General features: G+C 40.9%; 1 protein-coding gene across 4 annotated transcripts in view; it reads left to right on the top strand.

Moving 5' to 3' along the window:
- The first annotated feature begins 267 nt into the window (after positions 1-267).
- ZNF507 (zinc finger protein 507) overlaps positions 268-19,494 on the top strand; it is a 47,595-nt gene continuing 28,368 nt past the window's right edge. Inside the window, exons 1-6 of one of the 4 annotated variants that reach the window (XR_009517520.1) lie at positions 268-382; positions 1,840-1,933; positions 7,772-9,906; positions 11,542-11,659; positions 15,278-15,392; positions 17,026-17,123. Coding sequence is in view for 3 of the 4 variants with exons in the window: in XM_059999584.1 (XP_059855567.1) it covers positions 7,774-9,906; positions 11,542-11,659; positions 15,278-15,392; positions 17,026-17,152 (2,493 nt within the window). In the remaining variant the exon portion in view is untranslated. Of the gene's footprint in view, positions 383-1,839; positions 1,934-7,771; positions 9,907-11,541; positions 11,660-15,277; positions 15,393-17,025; positions 17,689-19,494 lie in introns of those variants that run through there. The other 3 variants (XM_059999584.1, XM_059999582.1, XM_059999583.1) reach the window with 3 other exon arrangements.

Below are 19,494 nucleotides of genomic sequence, written 5' to 3'. Positions count from 1 at the left end.
CAACGACCACTCAGAAGGCCACGCTTGGGCCGTGGGAGCCCGACAACCCGCGCCTTAAGCTCACCCAGGAGCCAGGGATTGCAGTGAGCTGGCAGGGTATCCTCTTTGCGCCCGCCCAGCCGGCGTCCCGGGATGCCCATGGGCGGGGCCTGAGCATCGCCCCGCCCCCTCCGCCCGCCACTCGGGTCACCTGACCTGCCCGCGGCTCACGTGATCCGTCCCAAGCGCCGCCATTTTGGAGCTCCGGATGAGGAGGGAAAAGCGGGGGGAAAGAGGGAAAAGAGCAGGGAGAGAGGTGGGCGAGGACGAGGGTGAGGGCACGGCCGGGCTCCTGGCCGGCCAAAGGAGGCTCGCGGAAGCAGCAGCCGCCGCCCGACCGCAGGTACCGCGCCCCGGGGCCGCCCCTCCGCCCGCTGTTAGCGCCGCCGCCGGCCATGTGCGTCCTCCCCTCAGGCCTCTACCGGCGCCGGCTTCCTCCTTAGCCGGCAGACACCCGCCCGATGCTGGCCACATGCCCCAGGTTCCTTGTCCCTTTTCAGTCCTCTGTGCCGCGCACAGCAAGGCCTGTGGAGACCCCGGGCTTGCCCTGCACCTTGGGGGTTGGGGGGGAACCTGCCGCTGCCCGCGTACTCTCACCAGCCTGGCCCGCAGGCAGGCCCGCCGGGTGTCGCTTCCCTCCCCTTTGCACGTGTGCAACAGCTTAGGCCTTTTGGGATGGAGCGAACGACGGTGTCCTCACCGCGTCTGTTGATTACTTTTCTCAACCCGCATCTCCCAAGCCACTGCTTGGTGTAGGAAAAGCTAGTACACAGACGCCGTTCTGGTGTTCTGCACCTATTTCGAACCTCCTCCCTGAAGTGGTCTCCCCAGAGATCACGGAGATCACTGGGAAAAGCTCCCACCGTGTAAGACCTGGGGGCATCCGTAGTGAATGGTTTGTGTGTGGAAGGCCTGGATGATTAATTAGGCAGAGGCCACCATCCCACCCCGTAGGCGATCTTTTTAGTACTGCAGTGGGCTGTAATTTGCTGCCAGTCTGCATCTCTCCTATCCGGCAATTACTGGATTTATCAGTAATTGAATTTGTTCTTTGAGTTTGTACTTTCTTCAGTACTCTGCTCTGATTCAGTGTATGGGTTGCATTACTGATTAAAAGAGAAAGCCTGGCCCTTCATTTCTTTACTTCACTAACTCGTTTAAAATTAATTTCAGGGGAAAGCCAAATACGTGCTTTCTGCCCTGGCAGTAAACGATTTACTTAACCATAATCGATAAAGTTGCATTCTAGGTGAAATGAATACCATTCTTTGATCTTTTAGATTCATTCTAGGTAGTATAAGAAACAGTAGGAAAGAAATGTAGGACCAGGGCAGGAAAGTGCCTTAGAAGATACATAGGTCAGTCCACTGTGTTTTATCTTTCATGATGCCGTTCAGTTGTAGAATTGCTGGAAGTTTGCAGTCACCCTTTAGATTGTAGTTCTGGTTAAGATTAAAATGGCAATATACAATTTATTGTTTCTTATTTATTAGAAAGTGTTATCAGAAAAACCAATAGTATTTTGAGTTAATTAGATAAATTCTGAGCTAAAACATAAAACGCACAATTATTGGAGAAGTTTCCAGAGCTATTTTTTCTAACTGGTGCAAAATCCTGAAATCTGCTTGTTAGGTAAATTATGTAAATTTGCGTCACGTAATGGGTTGCGTGGACATTCCTCTGAATTTCTTTTTGACATGCAATATTGGGCAATTTTTCACTGCCAGAAAAAAAATCATTACTTTGTTTCACCAAGAAAGAGAAATGTTTGATACTATGTACTTTCGTTCTTGGCCACAGCTGGATTTTGAAGATCGATCCAGGGGACTGTATTAATTTCGGGAATTGATTTGAAAGACACAGGCTCTGCCACTTAACAGCCATGTAACCTTGGGTAAGTCACTTAAACTGCACTGAGTGTTTCCTTATTTGTAGAGTTGTGTAACACCCACCTAGCCTGTCCCAAAGACTTAATGAAGCTCAAACATACATGTTTGATACTGCCTAGCTGTAAGAGGCTGTTGCTCTTTTCATTATTTATACTTTATACATTTTTTTGTTCACACTGAGAATTAAGAGGAAAATTGGTGTATTAAGAAAGGATGGATTTAGAATCAGATAGGCTTGGATTCCAGTTCTTAAACTAGCTATTACTTTGCATCTGTGAACCTCAGATTCCTTATCTGCAAATAAAGACGCCAGTATTACCAGGAATTTCATGAGTAATACACAGAATCTACACTGGCACGACTCTCTGGTCTGTGAGCACCTCAAGGGCAAGGGTTCCCTCTTACTTATTTTGGTAGTCTCCTGCACATTGCTGGGCACGTTATAGGTGCTCAGTAAATGTTAAATCTGAATATTGGTTAACATTAGTTAGACCTTGTGTCTTAATTGCAGCTGCGAAATTCAAATATTCTCTCAGGCTAGATGCCAGCTAAGAAATTTTATACTATGAAATTCATATACTTTGATATTTGCACTTGGTTTTTTCTTGGTGGGCAATTAATAATTAAGCTAAGGAGATTTTAATTCAAGTAAATTACAGCTGACGTTAGTAAGGTAAATCTATAAATAACGTGTAAGCAGTTTCAAGGTAACTTTTTATAGACAGTTTATAGGACAGGAACATGAAAGTTCATCCAGCACAACTCTTGTTTTACATCTGTAGAATGTAAAATGCTCAGAAACAGTGACTTGCCTAAGGTCACACAGCTGAGGTTCCTCTAGGAGAGGGACCCATGAGCTATGTCCCCTGCCTTCTTTTGGCTGGAGCAAAATGAACATTTTATATTTTACAATTACGATAATACGGAAGAACGAGGAATTGGCCGTTACTTCTATAACACAATTTTTTTCTAATTGGAAAGAACAAATTCTTAGTCTGAGAGAAAAGGTTCTTTATATAACATACTGAACTGTCTTTGTACGTTCACAGAAAATTACGGCCTTTCTCTAGTTCTACCCAAGCCCCCATGAATTGTTCAACTTGATTTTACATATGATAACCATACTGCTATAACTGAAAGGAACTAATCAGATGTACAAATAAACCAAATAGCAAATTGTAAGGAAATAAAGACAACTGAAATAATTTGGCTCTATTTTTGGGAAAGACATTAATTATAAGCTTTTGCCTATGGGAGTCCGTTGTTTAGGGAGGACTTGAGACTCAGTGGAGAAGGCTGTAGAACTTTTCTGGCTTGGGATACAACTTTGGTTGTTGTTGTTTTTGTTTATTTATTTATAACAATTTGATATATTTGGTTGAATGTTATGTCTAAAGAAAACCCGTGTTTTGCTGATGCCTGTAGTCTTTCCTCATCCTAGTAAACCTTATTGTTCAGCCATACTGATCTTTTCACTAATCCCTAGATAGCATGCTTATTCTCGCTTCTGAAAATCTGATGTTACAGCTGCTTTCTTGTCAGCAAATTCCAAGAAAGCAAAGTGGCACTCTCAGATGAGGATAATTCAGAGAGGATGTATTTACAAAGATACTTATAAAGGTGTAGGATTTGTGTAGGCAAACCACAGGGATAATTCTGTCATCTGGAGCTAGCAGCACCAGGAGAAGGGAGAGTCCTGTAGAATAGCCTGCCTGGAGAGAATGGCCTTTTGTTGAGGAACACAGCCACTTCAAGGTGACCTAGAGGGAGGAAACCAGGGAAATGAATGTCTTGATCTCCCTTTGCTGCCTTCTTATCTCCTGTCATGGCTCCCCATTGGCATAACTCAACCAGAGGGCGTGGGAGCCTAATGATATAATCCCTCCTGGGATAGACAGCAGAGTGGAAAAGAGGAGACAGCCCAGAGGGGCAAACGGGTGACGTCCAGCATGCTCTTCTTTTGGAATACAGTGTGCATCTTACCTCTTCAAAAAGCCTTTTCTTCCCTCCCTAGACCAAAATGAGCTCTTCAGTCTCTGTTAGGATTTGGTCATTGGATGTTGCCTTCTGACTATTTCACCTTGTGTACAGCTGGGTTATTTTAAAGGTGTTAATTCTTTTTAACTTCTAAATATGTTAGTCTTATCCATTTAACTTAGTTTTAAACTCTGTGAGTATTATAAATTTAAAAATTTTTCAATTCTTCTTGGTACTTGACTTGGTGCCTTGTACAAAATGTTTTTTTTAATAAATTTATTTGGGCTTCCCTGGTGGTGCAGTGGTTGAGAGTCCACCTGCCGATGCAGGGGACACGGGTTCGTGCCCTAGTCCGGGAAGGTCCCACATGCCGCAGAGCGGCTGGGCCTGTGAGCCATGGCCGCTGAGCCTGCGCATCCGGAGCCTGTGCTCCGCAATGGGAGAGGCCACAACAGTGAAAGGATCGCATACCACAAAAAAAAATAATAATAATTAATAAATAAATAAATAAATTTATTTGTTTATTTTTGGCTGCGTTGGTTCTTCGTTGATGCACGGGGGCATTCTCTAGTTGCAGCGAGCGGGGGCTACTCTTCATTGCGGTGCACAGACTTCTCATCGCGGTGGCTTCTCTTGTTGTGGAGCATGGGCTCTAGGCACATGAGCTTCAGTAGTTGTGGCATGCAGACTCAGCAGTTGTGGCTCGTGGGCTCTAGAGCACGGGCTCAGTAGCTGTGGCACACGGGCTTAGTTGCTCTGCAGCATGTGGGATCTTCCCGGACCAGGGATCAAACCCATGTCTCCTGCATTGGCAGGCAGATTCTTAACCACTGTGCCACAAGGGAAGTCCTTTAACTTTTTATTTTTAAAAATTTTAAACATTTACACAAGTAGAAAGAATAATATAATGAACTCCTAGATGCTCATGATTCCAGCTAGAAAATTTGCTGTTCTTATTTTATATCCTCAACCTGTTCACTCGCCCCCACTCCCCCTTGGTAATTTTTTTTTTTTTTTTTTAGGTTTCATTCACCTTGATCTCTTCTTGGAGGTCATGGATAGTATGCAGATTATCATAATCCAGGTTGTCGGCAATCTTGAGCCACTAGGATCGAATCTGTACTCCTTATTTTTATCTCTTTTATTATTCAAATTTTACTTCACAACATGTAATCCCATATGTATTCAACACACACACACATACACGTACACGCACATTGGTGGCCTAAGTGAAATTTTGGTGAAAAATTTGAGTTGGCCAATATTCAACTTAACTTCCTCTCTGTGTATACTTTATTATGAGCTGTTTATCTAACCTTTTTTAACAAAGCCTTTTGTTTTAATGAGACTTGTGCATCGACTTTGCCATGTGGACCCCAAATGCTTTTTCAGGTGTTTCTTGATGTATTTTATGTTGTCATATCTGTTTTATAGGTGCCATTTCCGTACTTATCCTCAAATGTATGCAGCCTCTAAAATGAGATACTTACATAAATGTTCAGGGAAAATTGGAGCATCTGCTGCAGATTTCCATTAGCTCTTAATGCCTGAGCAGACACAGCTTTAAAATCTGAATGTTTTGTCAGATTCTTTTGTATTAGTCTTTTTCTTGAGATAAGATGAACTCCTCTTCTTCATTTTGCTTTCTTTTTAAGGTACACACTGAAATATCCACGGGGAGCAAATTTGCACTGCTCTGACTCCCTCCTATTATGTCATTAAATAGAAGAAGGATAATGAGTCACCTTTGTAACCCTGTGGGTGTGCAAAGTCTGTTGAGCAAATATTCACTGGTTAACCTCCAGATTATCAGTCAGCCTACGTGGATGTCACATTTCATGGGAAGGAGACCTTCCATCTATAGTAGTGCACCAAATCTTATGTAAGAAATTAAATGTTCAGGGATTCCTATTAGCTATTAAATATTTAAGAAATTTGCATTTAACAATTGAATTGAGAGAAATAAAGCCTTAAGTGAATGACCCTAGAGGGAAATCAGTAATCACAAGAAGAGCCAAAGCTTCCCTTGGCCTAAAAATGTGGAATTCTCGGGCAGTAAGGTGACTTATGAAGTCACAAAGGGTTTTTCTAAAGAAACAAATTGTTTCCCCCACTGGTCCCTTCTTTAGTAACTTAAGGTTGAGTGTAGAGATTTAAAAACATTTCTGTTCTTCCTACTTGAGAAAGGTATAAAGGAGCTAGTCTTTTGAGGTAATGCCCTCAGGTTGTTTAGGGGAGACAGTGGCTAAAGGGCCACTGGCCTTGGGGAGCTGGCATAGCCGTCATTGTTGTAATGGCTGTGGAATGCATTCCCTGCTGGGAGTGCAGCTACTAGTGGAAGAGAAAAAAGCTGATCGCACAGAGCAGGGTATCAGGACAGAGGGAAGAAGTAGTACTAAAGAAGCTGAGAGTAAAATGTTTACCTTTTTGCATGACATGGATCTGGGTATAGAAAAGTTAGTGTGCCACAAAGAGAAGAAAATAAGAGAGGAAAATCCATAACTGCTGTCAGTTGATGTGGGAGAACTGGGCCTGCAGCTGGTCAGAGCACTGGTGAGGTCTTGCAGGAGTTTAGGTATGATCTTGGCAGTGGCTAAAGGGCCCCTATATGTTGATTCAGCCGTTTGAGGGAAGAGGAGCCAGGATTCGCCTCCTGAAGAGAATTCAGAGCCTGTGACTGAGGTTTAAGAACAGTACGATCTTTGGTCTGTAGCTAGTGCCACTAGAAATTTAGCTGGCATTTATTGAATGTTGTGAGTAAGATTCCAGAATGCACCTAAAATGTGGAAAAACAAAACTTGTTGCTGGAAAAAAGTCTAAACTTAAAAATGTGATCCAGATCAACAAATTAATCTCACTTTAAGCCAAAGGAAATGTTTGAAATGAAAGTAGTGCCAGGAAATAGAGTGTTCAAGATTTAGGCTGAAAGATAAGCATTTTATGTTAATGACTTCCTCGGCCATAACACATTACTACAACCTACAGATAACCTGTAGGAAATGACTTTTTTAAGGCCTCTGTGCTTTTTTAGACCTATAACACGACTAGGATATCAATTTTTTCCTTCTCCGATACCCCTTTCCCTTTCAGAAAAAAAAAATGTATGTGTGTATGAGTAATAGTTGACCACTAATATGACCTCTAGAAAAAACCACAGCATAGTTTGTGGTTTATCTTCAGGAAAATAAATCAAAGGAAGTAAAAGAAGGAACTGGATCATTGCTTTTATTTAGTTTCATTTGCATAATACTTCTCAAAATACACTGTTCCCTTTACAATAGGTTACATGCCCATATTTTCACAATTCCAAAGATCTAGGGAGAAAAAACAAACAAACATGCTTTTAGTAATAAAACCACAATTATATTTGGTGCAAGAAGTTGGCTCCCAAGAATTGTATCAGTCATGTGTTGGCTTTACAGAATAGTATTTCATAATAACTTGAGGTGATTCCACATGCCCTGGGAATGGCTGTATTCCTTTGATAATGGAATAGCAGTCTTTTTTTTTTTTTTTTTCTGGCATTGTGCAAAAGAGAAGGAGTACTGATTAGGTCCAGCTAGATGTCTAGGGGAAAGAAAGTGGAGAAAAAAGGAGATGTAGATTGTTAAAAGTCATTTCCAAAGAAAGAAATGAAGGATGGAAACACCTCAATCATCAGTCTTGATAGGGGACAGCATTCCAAAGAAAAATTGTAAGCAATTTAAGTCTCTGTTGAGGATAGCCAGGTGTATTGATATGGAACTCCCAGGTTAGAAAATACTTAGATTAGCTTAAATTTAAGAGTAGTTTAGATTTCCTGAATTATATGCCTGTAATGATACTGTAACCTGGTGATTCTTTCTGTCATATATTCTCCTTTTTAGATATGGAAGAAAGCAGCAGTGTCGCCATGTTGGTGCCAGGTATCGGGAAACAGGAAGCTATGTTGACTGCCAAAACTGTCATCAGTTCATCACTGGAAGTTGATGAAAAAAGAAAAGCTAAAACAGATCCATTAATCCATGTTATTCAGAAGTTAAGCAAGATAGTGGAACATGAAAAGTCACAAAAATGTCTTTTAATTGGCAAAAAACGGTCACGTTCAAGTGCTGCAACACACTCTCTTGAAAGTCAAGAATCTTGTGAGATTCCAGCTAAAGTAACCCAGTCACCTGCTGCTGATAATAGAAGGGCTGAGATGTCACAAATACATTTTACCCCTGACTCTCTTGCCCAGAACGATGGGAAGGCTATGTCTTACCAGTGTAGCCTTTGTAAGTTTCTGTCATCATCTTTTTCTGTGTTAAAAGATCATATCAAGCAGCACGGTCAGCAGAATGAAGTGATACTAATGTGCGCAGAGTGCCATATTACATCTAAAAGCCAAGAGGAACTTGAAGCTCATGTGGTAAATGACCACGAAAACGATGCCAACAGTCACACTCAATCCAAAGCCCAGCAGTGCGTAAGCCCCACCAACTCTTTGTGTCAGAGAACCTCAGGAAGAAATAATGAAACCATTCCTGACATCCCAGTCAGTGTGGACAGCCCACAGACTCATACCATCCAAACGGCATCTGTGGCAGAAATGGGTAGGAGGAAGTGGTATGCCTATGAACAGTATGGCATGTATCGATGCTTGTTTTGTAGTTACACTTGTGGCCAGCAGAGAATGTTGAAAACACATGCTTGGAAACATGCTGGGGAGGTTGATTGCTCCTATCCAATATTTGAAAATGAAAATGAGCCCCTAGGCTTGCTGGATTCTTCAGTGGCCGCTGCACCTGGTGGGGTCCACGCAGTAGTCATTGCAATTGGAGACAATGAACTGAGTATCCACAACGGGCCGACAGTACAAGTGCAGATTTGCAGCTCAGAGTCATTATCATCTTCGTCTCCTTTAGAACAGAGTGTGGAAGGGGGTGTTCTTCTAAGTCAGTCAGTTACCCTTGACCCTAATGAGGAAGAAATGCTGGAGGTGATTTCGGACGCAGAGGAGAACCTGGTTGCTGATAGCCTACTTTCATCAGCACAGAAAATCATTAGCAGTAGCCCAAATAAAAAAGGTCATGTTAATGTGATAGTGGAGCGTCTGCCAAGTGCTGAAGAGACTCTTTCGCAGAAACATTTCCTCATGAATGCTGAAATTGAAGAGGGGAAAACCTTGAGCCAGACAGAAGCCAAGATTGGATGTGAAGGAAGAGATGAAGTCTATCATGCTGATAAATGCACTGTCGATATTGGGGGGCTGATCATAGGCTGGAGCAATACAGAGAAGAAAGACAGTGAGTTAATAAATAAAGGACTGACTACTGATGAGAATGCCCCACCAGGCCGAAGAAGGACAAATTCTGAGTCTCTCAGACTACACTCATTAGCTGCAGAAGCCCTGGTCACCATGCCTATAAGAGCTGCAGAGCTAACACGAGCCAACCTTGGGCACTACGGGAATATAAAGCTTTTAGATCCAGACACCGGACAAAGGCAAGTAGATGGTACATTGGCAACGTATTCTAAAATGATGTCACCACTTAAAAGCTCTTCGGAGGGATTGACTAGTTTCAACCAAAGCAACTCTACCTTAGTAGCACTCCCAGAGGGTAGGCAGGAGTTGTCAGATGGGCAAGTTAAGACAGGCATCAGCATGTCCTTACTCACCGTGATTGAAAAATTAAGGGAAAGGACAGACCAAAACGCTTCCGATGATGACATTTTGAAAGAATTGCAGGATAATGCCCAGTGCCAACCCAGCAGTGATACAAGTTTGTCAGGAAGCAACGTCGTGGAGTACATCCCAAACGCTGACCGGCCCTACCGCTGCCGCCTGTGTCACTACGCCAGCGGTAACAAGGGCTACATCAAGCAGCACTTGCGAGTCCATCGACAGAGACAGCCCTATCAGTGTCCTATCTGTGAGCACATAGCTGACAACAGCAAAGACCTGGAGAGCCACATGATCAACCACTGTAAAACAAGAATATACCAGTGCAAGCAGTGTGAAGAATCCTTCCATTATAAGGTAAGCATTGGTTCATGAAATCATTCGGAGAACCTTAGAATTTTAGAGCATGGAGGGAGCTTTGTAGATACAGTCCACCCACCTCATTTTATAGGTAAGGAAACTGAGCCCCAGAAAAGTTTGGTAATCTGCCCATGGGATCCCAACTAATTAGTATTAAAGTTGGGACTGAAGTCTGGGTCGTCTGGTGTAGGACTTTTTCCCCCTGCCTGCCGCCTCCTTAACAGGCCCTGTGTTTATTGGTTTAGTGTTTCCAAGTGTATATCTTTCTTAAAGTGTGTTGATTTTAAAGTGCAAGGGAATTACAAGGGATGTACAGTGGAGGAACATTGTACACTCATTTGACTTACACAAATTTAACCCTATGTGATCGATGCAAAAAAAATACCTATTTTTCATCTTACGTGGCCCCAAAATGCAAGTCATTCACTTCAGCTGCTACACAACCAACCAACAGTGATTTATATCCTTGCACAAGCAAAAATGGACTGTATGGGACTTAATGAAAGACAGCACAGTGGAAATAGAGCCATGTATGTTATATTTTATGGGAAGTTTACAGTACCTTCAAGTACCATGATTTTCATTTTAAGTGCTACCTAAAACCAGCAACCAGTATGAAAATACTGTTTTTGTAAAGGCAACTTGTGTTCATTGAATCATTGGTTTAGAACTTTTCTTCAATATGCCAGTTGACTGTTTGCGGGGGAAAAAAGTGTATTGTAAAGGGCTAACTGGGATGTCGACTTTTTTCTCAAATTAGCCAGAGTTGGGGTCCAGCTGGTAGTAAACAGGTAAGCAGGAATTAAAAAGCCTTTGAGTCTGAGATTCACTGCCTCTTGGATTGCTCTCATGAAATTCTGAAATGGACTCTGGCCACTGGACAAGTAGCCATTCAAATGGGCTGCAAAGGCAAGTTCCAGGAGCTGCTTTTGCTGCTGCACTCTTTTTTTTTTTTTTTTTTTTTTGCAGTACGCGGGCCTCTCACTGTTGTGGCCTCTCCCGTTGCGGAGCACAGGCTCCAGACACGCAGGCTCAGCGGCTATGGCTCACGGGCCCAGCCGCCCTGCGGCATGTGGGATCTTCCTGGACTGGGGCAGGCGGACTCTCAACCACTGCACCACCAGGGAAGCCCGCTGCTGCACTCTTGATTCATGGGGGTGGGCATAAGGGGGAAGATGTCCTTGGAGTTGCAGTTCCAACTAAGTCTCTTTTACAAATTTCGTTGATATTTAAAGGCAGAAATCATCTGAAGTGCAGAAGTTAACTGATTGGATTTATTTTTGTGAAAGTACTGAGTTATTCTGAACACTCTGCTCTTTCCTCTAGGCTCACCAGTGTTTCAGGAAGCATACACATGCCATGCATAAGCACTCCCTAAGACAGTGGTGGCTTCCTTTCAGAGAATGTGAAAAGAGGAACTGCCTTTTTGATAAGATTGTGTTTTCCTTAGTGTATTTCTTTCCATAAGCTGTCAAATGTTTCAAGTAATCTTTTAACACGTTTGATTTTTAAATATTGGTAGCGTGTTCTAGGTACTAGGCGACGAAAGCAGTTAACTCCTTCTACAGCCTCCTAGTAACTGTGTAAATATGTTTATTAAAAATTAAATATTAATTTCTCTCAATTTTTTAGAGTCAACTGAGGAACCATGAGAGAGAGCAACACAGTCTTCCAGATACCTTGTCAATAGCAACTTCTAATGAGTCAAGAATTTCCAGTGATAAAACTGATGGAAAATGTGTTCAGGAAGGTATCTGCATTTTTTTGTATAGACGATATTGATTAGCACATGAAGTAAAAAATGCCCTTCGTTGTCATGTGGGTTATTTTCAGAACTAAAGCTCCATCTATATGCCTCTATTTTTAAACTGTGTGAGTGAATTTTATCTCTGAGTACTAAATGAAGTACTGTATTAGTAAGTACTCAGCCTCAACTGTATAGGTAGATATACTCTGCAATGTATGCTGTCCTATAAGAGCCAAGTACAGCAGAAACCCTGAGATGACATGCCAGCAAGCCAGGGAAGCTGCAGCACAGAAAGAAAGCCTCCTTTCCTTTCTCAGTACCAGCTGACCCACTGAGAACGTAGCTTTTGCAGATGGTAGGCCCCCACCTCAATCTTTAACTGAGGCTTCCTGCTGTGATCTTATTCTTATCCAAGTGTAACTGCCAGATTTCATCTGCATTATTTAAAAAAACAACACAGGCTGTTTTTATGTACGGGTTAGGTATCAGTCAGCCGAGTTTCTGCTAATAGGAATATTAGAATCAAAAGATTTAATTAGAGTTCCATGAAAAGGCGAATGCCACATCCGGAGACTTAAAGTGTAATAAGCTGTGCTTCCTTGCATCATCTCACTTAAATTGATATACTTTAAATGTCTCAAGTGTAGTACATAGTGTTTATGGGAAGTAAAATATACTGGAGTGACTTTCCTTTTTAGATTTCCTAAGAATTAAAGTTAGGAACAACTGCAGAGTAAAGTGTTTTACCATAATGTTTCATTAAACTGACCCCAGAAAGCAAAACTGGTTCTAGAATGTTTCTGAAAGAACTGATTTTGATACCGCTGCAGCACCAAAATTCCCTTGTCAAACAGATGTCATCCCTGTAAAACTATCCAAAACAAAAGGAGTTTATGACATAGCATCTGTTCCTGCCATAGATGGCTGAGCTAAAACTGTTTTGTTTCCTTTTTACAAAATAGCCCTAAATGCCTCCTTTTATTTTAATTCATTATGTTTCCATATCCCCTTTAAAGGAGACATTAAAACATTTGATATCTTTGGGCCATAAATCCCTAATGAAGGAATAAAGTAAGTACTACTCACTCAGTGGCCCCAACTGTGGTTACTACCAGTGGTAGAATATGTCTTTTCTAGCACCATCTCTAAAAACAATAATTTTAAACTGGCCAAATGGGTTAACAAATTAAAATGCACAATTTGAATTAAAAATATTGAAATGTCAGCTCAAAATTAAAATAACCAATTTGAGCTTCATGGCATTAGCGTCTATCCACCACATTCCATTTTGCAGCCTCTCTTCTTTGTGGCACATGCTCTGTTTCTTAGGGCTACAGGTATGGATTTTAAGTTGCTTGCCATGCCTCTCCTCCCCACCCCCACACCTCCACTTGGCTCTATTTGCTGTTCTCTATCGTGGTAGTGTAACAATTCAGACGGCTGATAACCTCCAGCGTACTTACATCTATACTGATACTTTATTGATTCGGTATTAGATTTCTCAAAATCTAGTTTTCAGGCCAAAGAACAAGTTTCTAGCTCACAAAGAAGATAAAAATAATTCATGTTTATCAAAACTTTTTTAACCCTTTAATAAACTAATTAAACAAGAGGGGAGATGCATGCTTCTGTGGCTTCCAGTCTTCATCCATCACAATAGCACTGATAACTTGTGGCACGTTTTTGACTTAGAGATCCAATGTAATAGTACCTCAGACATTTGTTCTGCCAGAAGGCGTGGAGTGCCCATCTTGAGCTGGATACTGTGCTAGGTGCTTGGAGTGCGGTGGAGGTGTCACTGCCTTCGAGGTACCCAGCCCAGTGAGGAACCCAAAACTGTACTGACAGGTATGTCAGCAAACACCACAGGTGCTCTGAGAGCTCTGGGCAAAGCACTTTCATATGATGTTTCTTCATGAAATTTAATTAAATTGTTCTTTATTGTAAATCTGTAATTTGCCAAGTCCTGGGGATTCTGTGTAAGCAAAACAGGCAGATCCCTACCCTCAGGGAGTCTCCAGCTAGTGATGGGTCAGACTTGACCCAGACATGCAGGTAACGTACAGACTGCGGTGAAGGAGGAGTACAACATGCTCCTGGGCTTACCAAACCATGCTGGGAGGTTCCAGTATTTCCATTTTGTAGATGAATAAACTGAGTCCTTAAGAGGTGAAATAATTTGCCCATGATCACATTGGTACTAAGTGGCAGAGCAGAGACTAAGCCCAAGTTTTTGAAATTTAAATCCAATATTCTTTCCATTGGAAACAGTTGCTTGAAGTAGCACAGGCTCTCATTCTGTGCTATATTAAGTTTTTCCATCTGTCATTTTTATTAGTTGTCATTGATCTGTAATATTTCTCACACAAAACCATTATCCAATATTTCACACTTCATTTTTTCAGAGTTTGTTTTTTTTTTAACTGTATCTGGAGCAGTGCCACTTATCAAGTCCAAGTTTTTAACCTACCAATTAAGAGCAATACTTAGATTATAATTATGATTAGTGTGTGTATTAATGTTACAGATTTATACCAGGAAATCAGGACATTTTGTTCTGCCTGGCAAAAATAGTTACTAGCAAAAGAAATTTTAATTTTAGAAAGCTTAAATTTAACCTAAGGATTTTCTTTGTTTTGCTAAAATTTCCATGTGGGTTTTCTTTTGTATCACCACTTTTATGCAGTGTGTGCTGTGTTCTACCTAAGCTTTCTTCCTGTCGTGTCTTGTTCTTCAGCTTCTATGCTTGCTTTGTTTCTGAATATAAAGCAGTCAGGCTATGAATAGGCTGTGGACTCTGTGGTGACAGAAGCGTAAATAAATCACTGAGTATCTTCAGGAACAGTTTCCTATGACCAACTAACTCATTCTGCTTGTATTGCCTCAAGCTTACCCTGATTTGAATTCCCCAGCCCTGTTGTTGCAGAGTGAGTTTAGTGACAAGGCCTGTTCCCATGGATCCATGTTTCCTGGATTTCGGAGAGCTGCATATTCATGTTAGTCCTTGTAAGCTGTCAGTTTACTAGGTATAATTATACTACATTAAATAGCACTTAATACTTTGCCATTGCTTTCCCTTCTGTTGTTGCTTTGATAGCTGACAGTTATAAACAAAGGAAACCTACAGAGTGAAAAAGCTTTGGGCTTTTTATATTGAGTTTGTTAGATATGCTTTGTAGCCATACTTTATAATGTTGTATTATAGTATTACAGCTTGTTGGCAAATCAATGTTTCCTTAAGACAATATATCCAATATTGATTAGACTAACACCTTTCAAATTAACAGTGTATCTCTGGTTAATTCACCTGTTACACAATCAGCAGGGCAGCTGGCATCAGGTTCATTATATTTTAGAATTTTGTACAAGGTTATGTAGAAGCTAACCCAATGTATCTATGTTTATAGATCAGATGATATTCACTTTATATCCACTGATAGTGCAGATGTAGGAGAACCTGTAAAGCTACATTCAAACTTGTTAACTTTATTAAACAGTGAGAAAGCCTTCATTGAAATGTTAGTACTGTGTGGTATACATACTCATTTACAATGGAATGTAAATGCTGTCATTTTAATCTAATCAAAGCACGTCACTAAAACTGTGAAATACTTTGTCCAGGGAATAAGTCGTCGGTCCAGAAACAGTATAGATGTGATGTATGCGATTATACAAGTACAACGTACGTTGGTGTCAGAAACCACAGACGAATCCATAATTCTGATAAGCCTTATAGGTAAGTGTGATGATCCTAGAGTTTTAATACTTGTGTTACAATACTCTATAGTAAAGAAAAAAGTAGAAGTAATTAAAAATTCATAGCAGTTGTTTAAACATAGGTTAAGCACGAAGAAACTTTCACTTCCTGGTTTCATGAGTATTGCTTACTTTGTTAAAGAATATGAATTTTAAGCTTGAGTCTTAGGATGATAGGCTTTTTTTGTTTGTTTTTTTTTTGCGGTACGCGGGCCTCTCACTGTTGCGGCCTCTCGTTGCGGAGCACAGGCTCCAGATGCGCAGGCTCAGCAGCCATGGCTCACGGGCCCCGCCGCTCCACGGCCTGTGGGATCTTCCCGGACCGGGGCACGAACCCGTGTCCCCTGCATCGGCAGGCGGACTCTCAACCACTGCGCCACCAGGGAAGCCCTAGGCTTATTTTTGACTAGATTTTGTCTAGTTGCAATATAAGAAGATGTCTATATCCGTCAGTTTCATGTGGGTATAAACTCATAGCAGTTTTCAGTGCTTAGAGTACATTTCAATAATTTGGCAGTTAAGTACTCAATATTCCAGCAAAAGATTCTTAAAACTTAAAAGTAATAAAATTCCCTATGAAAGATGCTGTTTTTGAAAATAAATCTATCGTGTAGAGTAAGGTCATTTAATTTAATTTTGTCACTTGATTTTTTACAAAAGCCAATTCTAATACGTATTCAGAAAATATAGGCATTCTCAGTTGATCAAGATAGGCTGATAAATAGAAATAATTACTTCTTAAATAAACTTTGCCCCTTGAGAATAAACTGCTTGTTGTTTAAGTATAGTAAAGATGCAGATATTTTTGCATAGTTTGTCCAGCTGTCACAGAGCAATTTGTTCTACTTGCAGCTGTGAGGGAACATCAAGCTTCCACTCAGAGTTAAGCCAGTCACCATAACCAATAGTGAGTGCTAGGCAGTGGCATGAGCTCTTTTAACCCCTTAACAAAACTTGATTCGTGTTTTAACACTCTCCCCAGGTTTTATAGGTATGACACAGGTCACTGTGGGAAAGTTACTGTATTAATATGTAAATGAAAACCTGACAGACTATGCCTTAAAATGCCATTGTTTGATCCCATAGTGTGGCTCTCTCTATATATATATATGTATACGGTTTTAAATATTTAATACACACTTAATTCGCTAACCAGCAGACTTATTTATAATCACTTTGCAGGCAGTGTATCTCTTTGCAAAAAGTTTTGTAGCTCCATGGAAGCTGTTTGATGTTGTGTCATTGTCTCTATTTTTATTTCAAATATTTTTAAAACTGGGATTGCTAAGAAAGATTTTTCCCCTATTATTAAGGCCATTAACCATTATTAACAATAGCTCAATGCCATACATTGTAGATGAAGCATGCTAGGTAGTATTTAACATGTATCATTTACACTAGGAAATATTTAGGAGAGCGTGATGGAAATGGAGGACACTAGTTCATCTGATATGAGGAGAAAGCCTTGTCTTTATATTTCAGGTGTCTGTTCTTAAATTTAATGACATACCATGTAATCCAGGCAAGAATAAGATAACATTCTCTGGGTCTAGAACTAGACTGTTCATTGAAATTCACTGAGAAATATTTATTGAGCAAATATTATGTTCCAGGGGCTGTCTTAGACTCTTAGACTGTTGTCACAATAAAAAGGTATCATCCCATCCTGATGGTGGCCCAGATTTCACAGAGGACAAAAAGGAAAAAAAAGGTATCATCCCTGCCATCTTGAAGCTTTAGACAATGAACAAGTAAACTCTCAAATATACAATTATGATAGATTTATGAAGGAGGTTAATGATTGATTCTGGTTCTGTAGAAGAGAGTTTCACATCCACCTGAATAGATTAGTCTTAAGCTAAAAGACTCATTTTGATAGCTTTTGCTATTTTAGGGATTATGTTTTCTCATGTTCTTAAAATACTCACACTCATAGGATTGGTTGCAAGTTGTCCTAGGGACTTCCTTCCAATGGGCAACATCCTGTGAGAATCTTCTTCCTGTTACATCAGAGAAGTCTCAGTATGTTATTTTCCAGATTTGTTCACACTGTCTCACTGGGTTTGGCCTGAGTGCCTTAGAAAAAATGTTGTCATACCAACCCCTCCATGTAATTATTACCTTTCACGTAAGACTTATTTTCCAACTTTCGAATCTTGTGACTCTTCTTTTAACCTTCTTTAAATACTTTAAATACTTATCCTTCTTTGTCTTCGTGGGATTTGCCGTCTACAGAGCATTATGGATTAACATGTTCTATTCCAGTATGTTTCTGGGACTTTCTCTTCATTGTCACATACTGTTTGCCTTAAGCTTTGCTAGGAAGCACAGCCTTCTTGATATCTAATTTAATCACAGTAGTTTTTCTGGCTTATTTCATTTGTGCTTCACTCAGTTCTGCTGCCTAGTACACTTATGGTCAGAGTTGAGACTTGTTTTCTCAGGGTGCCTACCCTGTGCATTTCTCATTCCCTACTTTTTGTAAAGAAACGTGCTCACAAGTAGCAGTGATAAATTTCTTATAGAGTGAGAGTGCATCGCTACACCACATGTAGTCTTTGCATGAGGGCAGAACAGGTTGATTGTGTGTGTTTAATGTGCCTGTTATGTGCCTGTTTCTGCAGTATTGATAACTATTCTTTTCTCTTGCCTTTGCTTTTATGTTGCCATACTGGTCCTTCACTGAGCCCATTCGTGTGATCTGGGCAGTATAGCTTCATGTATCAGAGCCCTGGCTCTGGGAGCACATAGTCCTGGGACTGAATCTGAGCTCTCTGACTTATGGCATTTGTCCCCTTGGGCAAACTATCTCACTTCTCTATGCTTGGCCTTGTCATTTCTAAAATGAGGATAATTAAGACACCTGCTTTACAGGACTGTTGTAAGGACTAAATTAAATACCATATGTAAGATCCTGGCACATCATAAGCACCCCATAAATGGTAGCTGTCTAATAGTTATTGGGCCCAGTTTTTATCCTTACCCCTTCTCACTGATTCATTGTCTAACCATACACACAAAAAAACGTTGACCTCTCATCATTTGGGAAACAGAGTAATTCTGTTCGTGGACAGGAAGCTTATTAGTTTTTTTGTTTGTTTGTTTGTTTTAACAAGAGAGATGCTGTACCCAGGCAGAAATACTGTCACAGCTGAGGTCCCCATGCTGTGTTAACTGCCTTGGAGGCGACTCTGTCTTGGGGAGCACTCGTGCTCTAGTCTCAGCCTGGACCATACACCACCTCTGCCCAACCGGGTGACCCTGGGGATGTTATTCTAAGCTAACCCTCCTTTCCCATATGAACCTGGTGAGAATATTGCTCAGCTCATAAATTTTGGGGAGGATTGAATGAGATTATATGTATTAAGCACCGATCATGTTACTTGGAGCATTGAAGGGCCTGGTTCCTTTCTTCTGCTCATCAAGTCATGAGGTCATCTCAGAAACCCTGTCCTCATTGCAGAAGGAAGAGAGCTGTTTTTCATTCCCATGTTAGGGCAGGGAAAGATGAAAAAAGCATCATCCCATCCCAGTCCTACCAAATGCAGCAGACTTTGTTTTTCAGTGCTTTATTAAGGAACATTCTGAGTAAACCACATACCAGTTATTGTTATACTTGATATTTATAACACTGACCCCAAAAGTTACTAAAAGGTCCATTCAGAATTTTCAGGTATTGGATTGTCTTCAGTTTAGTTTAATATTGCAGTACTAGAGTTCCCCCTGCTTTCCTTCCCCCAATACCACCTTTGTGAATGACTGGCTAGAGATGGAGATGGGACAACAAAACGTCTTCCTCAGGTTCCCAAGTTTCCTCCTGACTATGTGGCATTGAACCCATTTTCCCTTAGAAACATAATTGTATTGGTACTTAGGTTCCAAAACTACATGGCAAGGCGGAGGGTAGGAGGGACAACATGGCAGAGGGAAGTACATGGTCTTTGGACTGAAGTACTCAGTACACTCCCTGGCACATAGTAGGTACTCAGTAAATGACTGGTAATTATGTGTATACCTCAGTTTTTTTAATCTATAAAATGGCTCTGGTTGTATAAGTTTATCATATTTTGAAAATAAATATG

The sequence above is a fragment of the Delphinus delphis genome, chromosome 20 (genome assembly GCF_949987515.2).
Source record: "Delphinus delphis chromosome 20, mDelDel1.2, whole genome shotgun sequence".
Taxonomy (NCBI): Eukaryota; Metazoa; Chordata; class Mammalia; order Artiodactyla; family Delphinidae; genus Delphinus; species Delphinus delphis.
This window is presented reverse-complemented; position numbering and strand designations above follow the sequence as displayed.